This window comes from Podarcis erhardii (assembly GCF_964252035.2).
Source record: "Podarcis erhardii genome assembly, chromosome: 9".
NCBI lineage: Eukaryota > Metazoa > Chordata > Lepidosauria > Squamata > Lacertidae > Podarcis > Podarcis erhardii.
The window spans coordinates 42,482,338-42,497,499 of record NC_138512.1 but is presented as its reverse complement, the minus strand read 5'-3'; the positions used below and the strand labels follow the sequence as shown (position 1 = coordinate 42,497,499).

At 40.7% G+C, this 15,162-nt stretch overlaps 1 protein-coding gene across 2 annotated transcripts; it reads left to right on the top strand.

The window, feature by feature from the left end:
* Positions 1-1,883: 1,883 nt before the first annotated feature.
* TMEM184C (transmembrane protein 184C) lies at positions 1,884-14,961 on the top strand. 2 transcript variants are annotated; one of them, XM_081875398.1, is made up of 10 exons: positions 1,884-2,117; positions 4,677-4,807; positions 4,894-4,930; positions 6,728-6,933; positions 8,290-8,364; positions 10,377-10,470; positions 11,194-11,306; positions 12,275-12,374; positions 12,983-13,154; positions 13,312-14,961. In XM_081875398.1, the coding sequence occupies exons 1-10, from the start codon at positions 2,001-2,003 to the stop codon at positions 13,572-13,574; spliced, it is 1,308 nt and encodes a 435-aa protein (XP_081731524.1). In that variant the 5' UTR covers positions 1,884-2,000; the 3' UTR covers positions 13,575-14,961. The 2 variants fall into 2 exon arrangements, with proteins under 2 accessions (XP_081731524.1, XP_081731525.1); XM_081875399.1 differs by lacking the exon at positions 1,884-2,117 and adding an exon at positions 2,867-2,973.
* Positions 14,962-15,162: the final 201 nt, after the last annotated feature.

Below are 15,162 nucleotides of genomic sequence, written 5' to 3'. Positions count from 1 at the left end.
CCTATACAGGATTGCCTTCAGACGGCTCGGGGGTTGGATAACTCCATACCCTCCAATGTTTCTCCAGTGAAAACAGGGACATCCTAAGGAAAAGCGAGACATTCCGGGATTAAATCAGAAACTGGGACAGAAACTGGGAAACTTGGGATGTCCCTGTAAAATAGGGACACTTGGAGGGTCTGTGATACTGGTTGCCATGGAATGTACATCCAAGATTTTCTAGGAATGTCCTCTTACATTGCAATCAACAATACCTACTTCCAAGTATATGCTGAGATTGCAGATACAAGCCTGATGCTTGTAATGCTTGTAAATGCTTATAACATTTTGTCTATTACTAATCTGTTATATATTTATACATTTTGAGAAGTATTTTTGGGAAGTAGATTTAAGGCAGATGTATTTATACTTTTGGATTTGAGATACTTATAAACAATATATTAGAAATGTTATGTATAAGATAGATACTTGTTATTTATAAATAGTGTATATATGAAACTCAGTGCAAATAAAAGTGTTGTATGGGAACCCCTTTTGGCTAGAGAAAGGAGCCTTTGCTATGTCCAAGGCATAAGATTAAGCCTCTGCAGAATAGTGGGTGGGAGGAAAGAAACAACAAAATGCAGAAAATCAAGGTCTAATGAACATTATATATCTCATATAGGTATGCAAGAATTAAAATAGCTTACCAAACATAGGTCTATGCCAACTGAATGTAAATTGTTATATATTCTGTGAACAGAAAGTAAAATTTCACAGGGTGCAATGTACATGAAACATTATTTAACAGAAAGCAAAGGAAGTGGCTTTGGTCCATAAGGAAAGAAACACTCCAACATCCAACTAGGATGTTTACAGTATTTTACACTCCTTTAGGACTAACACACTAACCAACATGTCACAAAAGTGTGTAGAGCTTTGGAGGCTTCCAGAACTCTTCCTCAGGCAAAATGTTACACAAAGCAAGTGGTGGTGGTGGTGGTGGGGTCGAGGAAAAACTAAAAACAAAAAAGTGCGAAAACTGGGCTAATATTATAACCATCTGTTGAGTTTAAAAACGCAGTTCTAAGGTGGAGGTTGCAGGATTGAGGAAGCCCCCCCTTGTGCCACAGGTACCAGGGGGATCCTTGTGCACTGTCCTACTCATTGGCAACTCCCAAGGGGTTCACTGGGGCTTAGTCCTACGGACGTGGGGCGAGGACTTCAGCCTTGCACATCTAGAATGGGTGTAAAGAAGCAACGGCTGCTCCCCATTTATGAGGAGTTACAATTCCGGCTTGCAAGCCTGAAACGAAACACAAAAGCTCCTTCTTGTCCCAACTCTGGCGTTTATCATTCTCAGGTAGCGGGAAAGTAAAAAGTAAAGCCCGAGGCTTAAGAATCGTGTTTTTTTTATCGTGCTCAGCAACGTGTTTTTGTAAACCCCTTCTCTTGTGACTGCTTTCCTAGTGCAAACGCTGCTTAACTAAACCCCATATTTAAAAGCTTCTTCTCCAACGCTCAGCAATGCGCAGGCTTGCACCATTCGCACAGAGGAAAGGCATAGAGGCTCGCGGCTGCGATGCGAACGCCCAAAAGCCCCTCGCATCTACCTAACCTTCCCCTGTCGAGACGCACTTGCGTCGCCGTATAGGGCAAGAGAGAAGCGCTTGATTGCCACCTCGCGGTTTACCCAATCCGGCGTCGGTTCCGGCAAGGGGCGGGTTGTTTACTTTGAGGCGCCGGAAGCAGCGCTTGGTCTTATGCTGCGGCGGTGGGCGTGGCTCCGCTCACCCTGCGGCTTTGGGTAGGGGAAGAGGGGCGGGGCGGGGCCGGCGAGTCGGCTGCGGACGGGCGTCCTTCCTCCTGCCTCCCCCTCCTCTCTTGGCTTCGCCCGCCCGGGGTGGCTGCGGAGGGAGGGGCGGCAGCGATGCTCTGGGCTCCGCGGCGCCGGCGGTGTGGGGCGGGCCCGTCGGGTCCTTGAGGCGGCGCCGAGAGACACCTTCCGCAGCCCCGCCACCATGCCGTGCACCTGCGGGAACTGGCGGCGCTGGATCCGGCCTCTGGTGGCCACGGTCTACGTCGTGGGGCTGCTGCTGGCCGTGCCGCTCTGCGTGTGGGAGCTGCAGAAGCTGGAGGTGAGGGCGGAGCGGCGCCGGGGGGCGGAGAGAGGCGGGCCGGGGGCGCCTCCGGGGTGGGAATGGGGGGAAGAGGGGCAAACGCAGACCCCGCTCCCTCGGGTCTCCCACATGCGCTCGGCTTTGCTGACAGTCTTAACGCCGTCCTGAAACGCGCTTCTTCCGCGCACAACATGGAACGTGCGTCATGTGGGAATGCGCTTCGCGCTCTAGGCTTAGAGGGACACGCAAAAGAAACAACGGACGGTGCTGGAGGTGAATGTTTCACGTGTCCCCCCTGCTCTCCATCCCGATGGTTTCTGGCCTTGAGGGATGGTGATGATGAATCACCCGCCATTGTAGGCCCCAGCTGCCCTTCCAAGATAAAGCCAGACGTGTCACCGTGGGCATTATTCTAGGTACTGTTTGGCAAGCATCCTTTACCCCTTCAGAAAGGAAAAAGAGAACCTCCAGCACGTTTTGCCTGATTCAGAGGTGAGGTCAAGAAAGAGGGTTGTTGTAACCATTGTTTTCTTAAAAGTTATCTTCTGCACCATGAAAATAAATAACAGCAGTAATTAAAATGAGGGGAAAAAAGAGGATTTACACATCCTCTCAAAACTCTGCAGCCCAACTCACTTCTGGAAGGGCATATGTATCCTAGGGTCATCTTGGGTTGCGGAGCTCAAGTAAGAATGCTTAGCTTGCTTGACCCCAGATAACCTAAATGTGATGTTTGCTACATAGGGAGCAAGTAAGAGGAAGTCCAGAAATACAGATATCTACATAAATACTCCTCATCTGGAGCTGTTGCGAAGGCCAGCACCCTATAGTGAGACAGAAAGAGCATCAGTGGAGAGGACTAGAGTGTCAGCAGGTGAAGGGGATTTCTCTTGTCTCTACGATGTACTAAAGATTACAACAAATTCAGGTGTTCATGGGGGTAGGCGGTGCCACACAGAAAGATGCTATATTCATGTTTTTAGTTCATTACCATCCCACTCAGAGCAGTTCATACGAGGCTAAAGGAGTTTATGAAAACGCACAAACAGATGAACAGGATCCATCTTTCAAAAACAGGATTCGAAACCAGCAACCAAACAGTAGCTCCCACGCTTAAAGAACAATTTGTTCCATAGTGCATGGACAAGTTGGCTGGGGAGGGGAAGGTAGTTAGAAGGAGTAACTTAAAGCAAATCCAGAAGCCAGGGATGTGTATACTCCTGTCTTCCATTTCCAGAATCTCTCACAAGAGATACTTACTTGACATAAGATCATTACGACAGGGAAGGGTTTAATCCAAAGAGACAGGCAGGTAGATGGTGCATTTGCCTGTTAATGGACATCATTTGGTTGGTGTGGGTCTTACTCTGTGGTAGACAATGTAGTGCTCTCCAGATGTTTTGGACTAGATCTCTCATCATCCTTTGCCATTGGTCAAGCTGGCTGGGACTGATGGGAGTTGTAGTCTGGAAATCTGGAGGGCACCACATTGTCTAACTTGTGGCACTAAGTGATGGATGCAAAGTGATGCCTTCTGCAAATGAAAGAATACAGAATAATGAATCTCAACACCTTCAATCTACATGCGAGTTATGGTAATTTCTGTCTTCACATTTGCTAGTCCATGTGGACCGGCACTTAAGTAAAACACATCTGTGCTAGTACCCCTTCCCTGTACCTATTCCACAAGACATTCTTTGAATCTCTGTGTTCCCGCCTTCCCCTTTAGCATTTCCATATTTAAAGTAGGCAGCTACCAGGGAATCCCTGTTACTCTTATGTGAGGCTTGGAATTTGCAGTGTTTAATTAATCGTTTAGTGAACTATTGCAGATATTTCTGTGCCTTCAAATAACTAGGTTGCTCACAGGATTGATCTGTAATTATAAAGGTTTCTGGTGATGCTAACTATTCCCAATCATCTGTTGCTTAGACAGAAAGGTAGTTTATAAAGAAGAAACAGGCTCTAAGTGTCTTTATGCACCCTGTCCTTGTGGCTGCTTTACATGACTCCTCACACTTTAAATGTCTCCTCACACTTAAATGTTTACAGTAACGTTTAAGAAGATGCATACATAAAACACACACTAAAATAAGCACTCTAATGTTGCATATTAGAGCTGCCCATTGCAAATGATGGTATACATGCATTTTCCCTTAAACTACTAAGAAGTGTGTTATGGAAAGATCTGGACCAGGTTCTTGGCATTTAGCAGTATGTGTATTACTAGAAGTGAGCGAACCTCTTATGCTGCAAGTTGCTCTTCTTAGTGTTCCTAACTTGATTCTTGGTTAGAACTGTGTGTGTTAGATATTTGGATCTAAAGGAAGTTGTAGCAGCTGTTGTAGCTAACCACACTTTAAATTTTCAGTCTAATGATGGTTCAGTTGCAAAAATACTATATGTTTTAATTATTAACGTATGTTCTGCTCTTGGAAGAGAAGAGCCATTAAATATAGTACTGCTGCTTCAGAGAAAGCGATTTATAGACTGATTTATCGGTTTTACTGTCATTGTTTCTCAAATTTCCTACTGTAATTTCTTCTGCTTGTGCTCTTCCTTTTTGTGTTGTTCAAGGTTGGAATCCATACCAAGGCATGGTTTATTGCTGGGATATTTTTATTGATGACAATACCAATATCTCTTTGGGGAATATTGCAGCATTTAGTTCATTATACTCAACCTGAATTACAGAAACCAATAATAAGGTAACCTATCATATATGGTTCTGCTAGTTATTCCATTTTAGCAATTCAAACACTTGGTTAATTGCAAATGTGTTTTCTTATGACAGGATTCTATGGATGGTGCCAATTTACAGCCTAGACAGCGTGAGTATTTTTTCTTTCTTTTTGGGATTACCCGTATTTTTTGCTCTATAAGACGCACCAGACCACAAGATTTTTGGAGGAGGAAAACAAGAAAAAAAAAAATTCTGAATCTCAGAAGCCAGAACAGCAAGAGGGATCGCTGCGCAGTGAAAGCAGTGATCCCTCTTGTTGTTCTGGCTTCTGTGATAGCTGCTCAGCCTGCATTCGCTCCATAAGAGGCACACACATTTCCCCTTACTTTTTAGGAGGGAAAAAGTGAGTCTTATAGAGCAAAAAATACAGTATTGAATCCTTGCTCTAGAAACCAGTTGAATAATCTAATAATCTAATGAACCACTGCTGATTTTTCACACAATACAACCTTTTGTAAAATTGTAACCTCATTTCCATTAAGGTTTCCTGGCAGAAGCCCACGTGTGTGTGATTGAGGCATTTGTTAATACAGTGGTGCCCCGCAAGACGAACGTCTTGCAAGACGGAAAACCCGCTAGACGAAAGGGTTTTCGGTTTTGGAGGCGCTTTGCAAAACGAATTTCCCTATGGGCTTGCTTCGCAAGACGAAAATGTCTTGCGAGTTCCTGCGGGTTCCCCCCCGCCCTTTTTCTAAGCCGCTAAGCCGCTTATCAGCTGATCCGATAAGCCGCTAATAGCCCTAATCCGCTAAGCCGTCAATGGGCTTGCTTCGCAAGACGAAAAAACCGCTAGACGAAGAGAATCGCGGAACGGATTCTTTTCGTCTTGTGAGGCACCACTGTATGTTGCTTTTCTGGAGTTTCATCCAGTAAGTCATACTCTGTGTTGATGGTCTGAAGCACATTGATTTCAGTGGGTCTACTCTGAGAATGATTAAGTCAAGTACAGTGGTACCTCGGGTTACATACGCTTCAGGTTACATACGCTTCAGGTTACAGACTCCACTGACCCAGAAATAGTATCTCGGGTTAAGAACTTTGCTTCAGGATGAGAACAGAAATCGTGCTCTGGCGGCAGCAGGAGGCCCCATTAGCTAAAGTGGGGCTTCAGGTTAAGAACAGTTTCAGATTAAGAACGGACCTCCAGAACGAATTAAGTACTTAACCCGAGGTACCACTGTACAGTCATACCTCATGTTACGTTTGCTTCATGTTATGTTTTTTCAGGTTGCATCCTGTGGTGACCCGGAAGTACCAGAAAGGGTTACTTCTGGGTTTCGCTACTCTCGCATGCGCAGCAGTGCCAAATCGCGCTTCGCGCATGCGCACAATCACCAAATTGTGCCACGCACCTGCGCAGATATGGCGCTTCAGGTTGCGGGCTTTTCACGTTGCAAACGGGCCTACGGAACGGATCCTGTTTGCAACCAGAGGTACCACTGTACAACTCACTGAGCATTAATTCACTGGAAAATAAGACGTAATGCAACTGAAAGTAGACATGTACGTATTTGTATCTAATGTGAACCATAAGGCCTATATACAGAGCATGTTGCTTCTCTGTTTTGCAGAGTACTAGCTCATTGTTTGCTTTGTTTTGTAACACTGTTTGCCTTGTTTGCAACAGCAAATACAGGCTCTAAAGGATATCTTGGGAAGTACGTCCCATTTAGCTCAATTGGATTTAATTTAGTTAAACCATAGGACTGAGCTATAAGCCTTTCTTAATTATTGAATGTTTAACTGCAGCACAGAGTTCTGTATATTATTTATTTAATTTTTATACTGGCAAACAATAATATTTCGAAAGAAAATGCAATAGAAGGGAATCTCAGTGTAAACTGCAGTGCATGTGTGTCTAATCTAATGTATTTTTCTTTGATAGTGGATAGCATTGAAATATCCCAGTATTGCAATATATGTGGATACTTGTAGAGAATGCTATGAAGCCTATGTCATCTATAACTTCATGGTCTTCCTTTCAAATTACCTGACCAATCGGTATCCAAATCTAGTGTTAATCCTAGAAGCCAAAGATCAGCAAAGGCATCTACCACCATTGTGTTGCTGTCCACCATGGGCTATGGGAGAGTGAGTACATCATACCGTTCTTTTTTCAAAGCTTATCTTCATGTCATTGGATTCGTGTAAGATTTAACACACTTTTTTTTGCTATATGTGGCACTAGTTTCCATTGATGCTCCAAAGAGTTCTTGAAAAACACATTTTTAAAAAATACTTTGGGAAATTGTTTCCTGAAAATAGGACTTGTTAGTGAATCAAAAGGATTTGTTTTTCCCAGAAGCAGTTGGTAGCTTCATTGACTGCTCTAAAAGAACGAGTGAATGATGTAGGGTAGTACTGTACAGCAGTTAGATTTCAGGGATTGACGCTCACTTAGCTTCTCCCCCTGACTTGTAGTAGCTTTTGGTGGGGGCTGCTGCTTTCTCTATTCCAGAATGCAGCAGGATGGAGAATGCACCTTTGTAGTGCCATCATATGGCAGCCTGCCCTGGGAAGGAACAAAGTGACCCAAGTTTCCTTGTTGGTGCAGTCCCTCTCCCAGCAAGGTAGCCTTCCAATGATGATTCATGTCTGGGCTCTTTGATTGAAAGGACACAACAGGATATGAAGAAATAAGGCAGAATGTCTTGACTACAATTAAGATGAAGGTTTTGCCAAAGTTTCTATTCTAGTTTTAACCCTTCCAATGAAAGGTGTGCAGTTGAAATTCAAGACTTGTAACAAGTTTCTTTGAAACTATAAATGCCAAAAGTTAATGCGTATTATGCAGCTGTGTCTTTGAAAGGTGAGATACCATCAACATATTTTGATAAATAGCAGCATACAGCTCATTGAATATCTATGTGATGGTTAGAACCTAAAAGTAATAATTAGTTGGCCAGGGATGTAGCCATCCTGTTACCTTGCTGGATCTGTCTGCAAAACAGTATCTCTGCAATTTGTATAGGATCCTGTAGAACTCTACAGGTGCCCGTGTTTTTCCACATGGTAGAGCTGTAGAAGTGGGAAAATATATTGAAATAATGTAAGATAAAGTATTAGAAATATTCCCGTATGAAATGGTGATTCTTAAATCCATCAGTTATAGTTTAGTCTATAAAGATGCTGCAAGAAGAAAATGTCTAGGACACATTATTAACTATGACTTAACATTTTAAAAGTGTTTTGATTGAAAAGCATGATGGTATGTGAATGTTAGGGTATTCTTGCTAGCAGTTGTATTTAACTCTGTAAGTTCCCCCCCCCCGGAAGATATTACATAAAGGGTTTCAGCTATATTCTGAGTTAGTCTTTGTGATGTACAGGAACTTTGTTGTGTGAAATGATAGTTCTGGATGCTAATATTTACAGTAAAAGTAGAATATATGGTTGTCTGTGTTGCAGCTTTGAATGAACTGAACTCAGTCTGTGTCTTTTTCATAGGGTGCTGTTGTTCAGGTGCAAGCTCGGTGTTTTGCAGTATACAGTGGTCAGACCATTCACCACTATTATTGCTTTGTAAGTATGAAGAAATATTTTAGCCTCAGAATGCTATATATAGATGTATCACTTTGCTAGTGATGTGAAGTGAGAATATTCTCTGCTAGAAAATTCTCCGGAAAATATTTTCCACAAACTGTAAATTCTAATGTAAGAACCAGTTTTACAACCCACATTTAAAAAATCTAGTAAATAATAAGTCAAGCTGTGATATTGCCAGTGTAAGTAGTGAATAATGATTTTTTTGATCCAGTTACATTACTGGGCATTGTGTCGTTCACCATTGGCAGTTCTGAAATGTGAGCTACAGAAAACATTTTAAAAATTTTTTTTAGTTTTAAAAATGCTATACTTTTAATTTGATGAACATTTGAATTTGTATGTATTTCAACTATATGTAATAACCTTTTTTTCTATTTTGGTGTGACCTTATTCTTAGCAATTTTATACCTTTGGCCATACAGTGTGATTTTTTTTTATATACAGAAAGTAGCTTTAATGCTTTATACACTTAAAGTACCTAGGCCTATATAATTATGTGTAACAGCATGTGAGGTGACCTTGATTTAAACAGTTGACATTTCTATATTTTTATTTAGTGCCAGTAACTGGTTTTTGCAGGGCCATTCAGTGGTACACAGTGCCATTTACCAGAGATTGACATACGGAAATATATTATCATATAATGATAGTATATTTAATGTTAATGGCTTCTTTTTTATATGTATGCATATAATATCGTTTATCAAGCTGTGTTTTAGTCACATGCATATAGTTATTAAGTGTTAGAGCTATTCGAAGCACAAGATAGCCTATTACTGAATTTACTTGAATTTTCAATTTCAAGTTTGGTGCAAAAAATCACCAAAAAATTGGTGCCCCATTGAATAAAAGTATCTACAGTTTTTGATTGCCCATGAATAAACATCTATATTAATGTATATTAACTAATTATTATTAAATAATTATCCCAGATTGCAAGGTGATTAGATTGGTCTCAACTAGGGCCAGGGCCTTTTCAGTACTGGCCCCAACTTGGTGGAACACTCTGTCACAAGAGACTAGGGCCCTGTGGGACTTGACATTTTTCTGCAGGGCCTGCAAGACAGAGCTGTTCCGCCCAGCCTTTGGTTTGGACTCAATCTGACCCTTATGTTTTCCTCCCCTTATGGTCTTGATTTATTGGCTACTTTTAAAATGAGGCTGCATTTTAAATTGCATTTTAACCTGTATTTTAAATTGGTCCCTCCCCCCCATTATGTTTTTACTGTGATTTTATTGGTGTTAGCCGCCCTGAGCCCGGCTCTGGCTGGGGAGGGTGGGGTATAAATATATTTTATTATTTATTATATTTTAAATGAAAATTCTCTAATATATCAAGAATATTCTCCAAAAGATTATTCTTGAGAATTTAACATCACTACTTTGTTCTTCTTTTCACTCTTTTTTTGGTTTGGATAGCTGTGCTGTTACTCTGTCTTCTAACCTTAAAGACAATTGCTCATGTAGACAATCAACTATAAACTTTTTCTAAAGTGGAGCTTTATCTAAAAGATGGTGTTTCCTCCCATGCTTTACTATGCATAACCATCCCCAAAGTAATTTTTCTCTAATACAGTAATTTATATTAATCAGGTTTTAATTCTTTGAGTGATATCCAATTGTTGTGTCCCTCTAGTACAAAAATGACTTCTCTTCCTGTTGCATATCCATAAGGTCTACCAAAGTTTGTTCTTGGCTTACCACTCATGGTATGTTGGGCAGAAACAAACTGTTGTCCAGGTTCAGATAACATGCCCAACTCTGGCTTTTTAATCTGCATTGTAGCAGCAACGGGAGGATAACTGTGGGAGCTTCAGAGCGGCATGCACTAGTGCACTGCTTGTTCACATTAACCCATAGTTAGTTTTAAATGCTGGTTTAACATGACATTTGAACTGGACAATTGAATAGAATAGGACTCCTGTGCGGAGGATTGCAACCATAGCTCCTGAATTTTCTGAGCAATGTTTTGTATTAAACTCTTTCAGAATATGTGAATTGGTTGGTGTATACGATGAAGGAAACTTTAGCTTCAAAAATGCTTGGACCTATTTGGTTTTTTTCAACAATATCTCCCAGCTTGTGAGTCACAGAATTTGAGTTTTCTTTCTCTTTGGAGTGATATCTAAGTGTTTTATTTTTTTAAAATTAAAGATTTTAACAATTGTGGTATGCAGAACATATTTTTGATTAGGTGCTTTTATCTTTACATACATTACACATAGAAAATTAAGATTATATGAGAACTAATCCTTAACTTTGGTTCTAAATATGGTGCTATGGATTTTATTGTGTTATTGTACATCTATTTAATTGGTTTTAGAGGCTGCCCTGAGGACTCTGAAAGGTGGGATGATACTGCTTTATATTTATATCCCATGTATTTTCCACCATGAAACCCACAGTGATATACATGTGGTTCCCTAGTGGTCACCCATTCAGGCACTGATCAGACCAAGATGTGCTTAGCTTCAGCAAAGTGGTGGCTTCCTTCTCTTTGCAGAAAGAAACAGAGAAATATACTTGGGAATAAAGGAAGCTTATGGCAGCAGCATTCTGGGGTTTCAGACAGGTGTCCTTCCTAGGTCTAGATGGAGAAGTCAGTGATTATACCTGTGATCTTTCGCATGATATGCATGTGCTTTGGCACTGAGCTTTGACCGCCTAGCCATAGATGTTTTTAAATGTTTGGAACAAGAATTGAATTGGCTTGATGTGTTCCGGGGGATTATTGGTATGATGAAATGTAGGAGTTGTGTGTGTTCCCACTGCAAATTGCTAAACATTTCTATCCCTCTGTTCTAGTTTGCCATGTACTGCCTTGTGTTGTTCTATAAAGTACTGCGGGAAGAACTAAACCCAATCAAACCTGTAGGGAAATTTCTGTGTGTAAAGATGGTGGTTTTTGTTTCTTTTTGGTAAGTGGAGTGTTGTAAGCTTTTTTATGTAAAACCTGTTGTGCACATGTTTAAATGCATATGGATACTTAAGTGTTTGTCAGAAAACAAATAGTAATATAATAAGTCTGTTTTTATTTAAATTGCTTACCAGCACAATCCTGTTCATGTTTACTTGGAAGTAAATCTCTTTGGGGCATACTTCCAAATAAGTGTGTGCATTTATAGCCACCTTTATCATTCCCAGGGAGCTCAATATTATGTACGTGGTTCTCTCCCTCCCCATTTTATCCTTACAACAAACCAGTGAGGTAGCCTAGGCTGTGAGACACTGACTGGTCCAAGGGCACTCAGTGAGCTTCATAACTGAGCAGGGATTTGAACCCTGGGTTCCTGGATCCTAGTTTGACACTCTAAACACTGCACCATATTGGCTCTCTATAGCAAACTGGATTCACCTATGCAAGGTGTTGTACAATAGTGAAAAGACCAGCCTTCTTCTGTGCTTAAAATTGCCGTGGTGTTTTTTTAAAAAAAGTTTTGTGTTTAAAAACATTTTCATGCAACTTCAAAATAGCTAAGGGTACGACCAAAGTTTTAGCTCTCTTTTATCTAATTCATTTTAAAGTTTTAGCACAGATTTCCAGTTTATGCTGAAACCTTTCTCCATACTGACAGATCATCTTTGATCTCTTTCCAGAGACACCTCTTAGCCTAGCACAACAGTTTGCGTGGAAGTTCCTTTTTTTGTGGGTGATGCACATTCACTGTTCCTGTGTGAGCATAATGGCCACAGGGCTTGCAAGTTCATATTTCTAGCATTTTATTGATCTGCTTTGTGATCTTAGTATCTTTCACAGATTGTTTTTGTTTTTTCTAACCTTACAATAAAAGCTCCCTAGGACTTTAGACCAGAACCTGCCTCTCAGCTGTGTTAGCTTCTGTGTGGTGATAACCCAATCTCTTCTAAGAATGTCAATTTTGTATAGGCAAGCTGCACTTATTGCATTGTTGGTGAAAGTCGGTGTTATCTCTGAAACACACACATGGGAATGGAAAAGTGTTGAAGCAGTGGCAACTGGTCTACAGGTAAGTTGGAACTGCTGTTGTAAACATAAGCCTTCCAGCGCCCCACATCCTTTGGAATAGATAAAAGGGGCAGATTGGCCTTTGAAGCAAAAGCATTATGGATACATGTAGCTACTTTTTTCACTGAGAGTGAGCAATAGTTACCAGCTCTATTGATCAAACTGTCCTACAACACATATCTGTAAATATGCAGGTAAATTTAAGCGCTTAAAACTAGTTTTCTAATGGTGTGACTAGTATACTCTTAATAGCTATGCTACCTGCATTGGCCTGCATGAGCGCAGTCCTTTCAGTATCATGTTTTGCTTTTTGTCTTCTCTAGCAGGTGCGAGAAGGCAATATTTACTCTAAATTGAATATTTAGTTGGTTGCCTGGGGCTTGCTGTCCTAATTTAACCAAAGTACGAGAACAGACTTGGCTGATGGTCCCACTATATGTTTAAGCTGGTGTAAAACACAGGAAGTTTCTGGAATACTATTATTCCGTAAAAGGTAGTTTGTGGTTAATTGGCCTTCAAGTAAGTCTAAAGGAGCTGCCGTGAGAAATACATTACATGGTTGCATATGTGGGGCTGAATAGGACTGAATTTGGATTTTTTTTGTTTCAGGATTTTATTATCTGCGTGGAGATGTTCTTTGCTGCAATTGCTCATCACTACAGTTTTTCCTACAAACCTTATGTGCAGCAAGCTGAAGAAGGATCATGCTTTGATTCTTTTCTTGCAATGTGGGATATTTCTGATATCAGGGCAGATATAACTGAACAAGTTCGCAATGTTGGTAAGTGAGAAGGAAAAAAATGCACCCCTAGGAAAAACTGGTGTAAACATTTGAGTTTTCTGAAGATGCCACATGAGCCGTATTGCTAGGTCATTTTTCTATTAACTGCAGTGCCAGACCTATGAGAATAATTTGTTTTTAAATACCTTCCTTTTAGGAAGAACAGTTTTTGGTCAGCCAAGGAAAATGTTTTTTGGTGAAGATTATGAACAGAATGAACATACAAGTTTGCTGTCATCATCCACCCAGGATCCAATTTCTACTGCTTCTTCAATACCATCATCCCCTGTGGGCCACTATCAAGGGTTTGGGCATACGTTGACTCCAACAATGCCTCCTGAACCAATATCTGATGTCTTGTGTAAATCAGCAGAAGAGAGTGAGAATCCTCCAACAGAGAAGCCTCTGGATGAAAGTTAGACAACTCTTTTCTCAAATGTTTTGGGATTTGCCTGGATGATGCTCCTATGTTTGTTTGTTTTTGGCCTTGGGGACCTCATTCTTCCCAGAAGAATGTCAGCTGCACCAAGCGGCACATAAAACAAAACAGATAATGGAATTTAATTTTAAATGGGGAATTTATGAACTATCACTGAAAGAGCCTATTGGTGCCAGACATATAATTAAATTATTACAGTAAGTTGAGTAGCCAATGCTGCTTGGTTCAAAAACCTGCTTCTGTAATTGGAGTGAGGTAGATAGTTCGTGATGTTGACTCTCCTCTCAAAGTAATTGCGCCATCCCAGAATACCGTCTCATCAGCATGCCAGAATTGCTGCTGAGCTGCTGGAGACCTTAGCTGGAGCAGTAAATGAAATCATTCTTTTAACAATACTGGCATATATGTGCCACAGTCCAGTTAAGCAGAAGTACTTGGATTTGAGCATTATATGCTGCATTGGCTCTAAATTTCGTTGTTAACGTATTAAGTGTATCTTGGCCTTTCACATACTGGAAGTTGCTCTGGAGGGTAGTAATCTACTGCTGCTTCCTGTTAGCACAGAGATTACCACTAGAGCAACAGAACTCCTCCCCACACCCTCCCCAGATGTGTCACAGAGGATTGAAGAAACAGATTTAGGGGATGCACGGGGTGAGGTGGGGAATTCCTGTTGTTTGTGGTAGTTCTTGTGCTAATAGAACTACTTGATGCTAAACTGAACACAACTCGGAGTCTAAAGGCATTCTAATTAGAGAGTTAAAATGAAACAAGGCTTTTTACTGAAAAACTGATCAGTGTTCCTGTATTTTTGTCTCAAAAAACTCATAGGATTACCAATGGTTCGTCAATTAATCTGTGCTCCTCTTATCATGCGGATACCATTTTAATGCCTACTATTCTTGAATTTATAGTATATTTGCCTTCCAAAAATGTATCTAGAATCAAGTAAGCTTTGAAATACTAATACAGAATGTAACAACTTACTGTTTTAAGGACTTGCACATCTGGTCAACAAAAGGGACTTGTTACCCATTCTCACATTTGTATCTGCATTGCATGCTTGCTGTCTTACCTTCATATAAAATGCTGCAGCAAGGTTTACATTAAGTGGCATCTTCAGAGAGAACTCAAGCTATTTTTAGCATTCAGGTGCCCTTTACAGGAATTGAGTTTTTAACTGTTTTGTGGCTGCTACGGTGAACTCATCCTACAAGTGCTTTTGCAGTACTAGTGTGTTATGTAAATACTTGGCCTTATTCACTAGGCTGCATATTTTATGGATAAATTTGGTGTGTCCTTAAAGTGGTTAAAGGGCAAATCATTGCCTTTATTGTACATAATCAAATAAAATTTTATTAACTCTTACTTTGCACTCCTTCAATGTTGAGATGAATGAATAATACTCTTGAGCTGCTTTTCATGGTATTTTTTTTTAATGGTTAACTATTGACTCTGATGGGAGAAGCATCTCACCCCCCCCCCCCCAATTCCTATATCACACAAATCAAGGGAAGACCAAAAGATAATGCTCACCAATAGTTTAGTTCCTATGCTTAATTTCAAAGG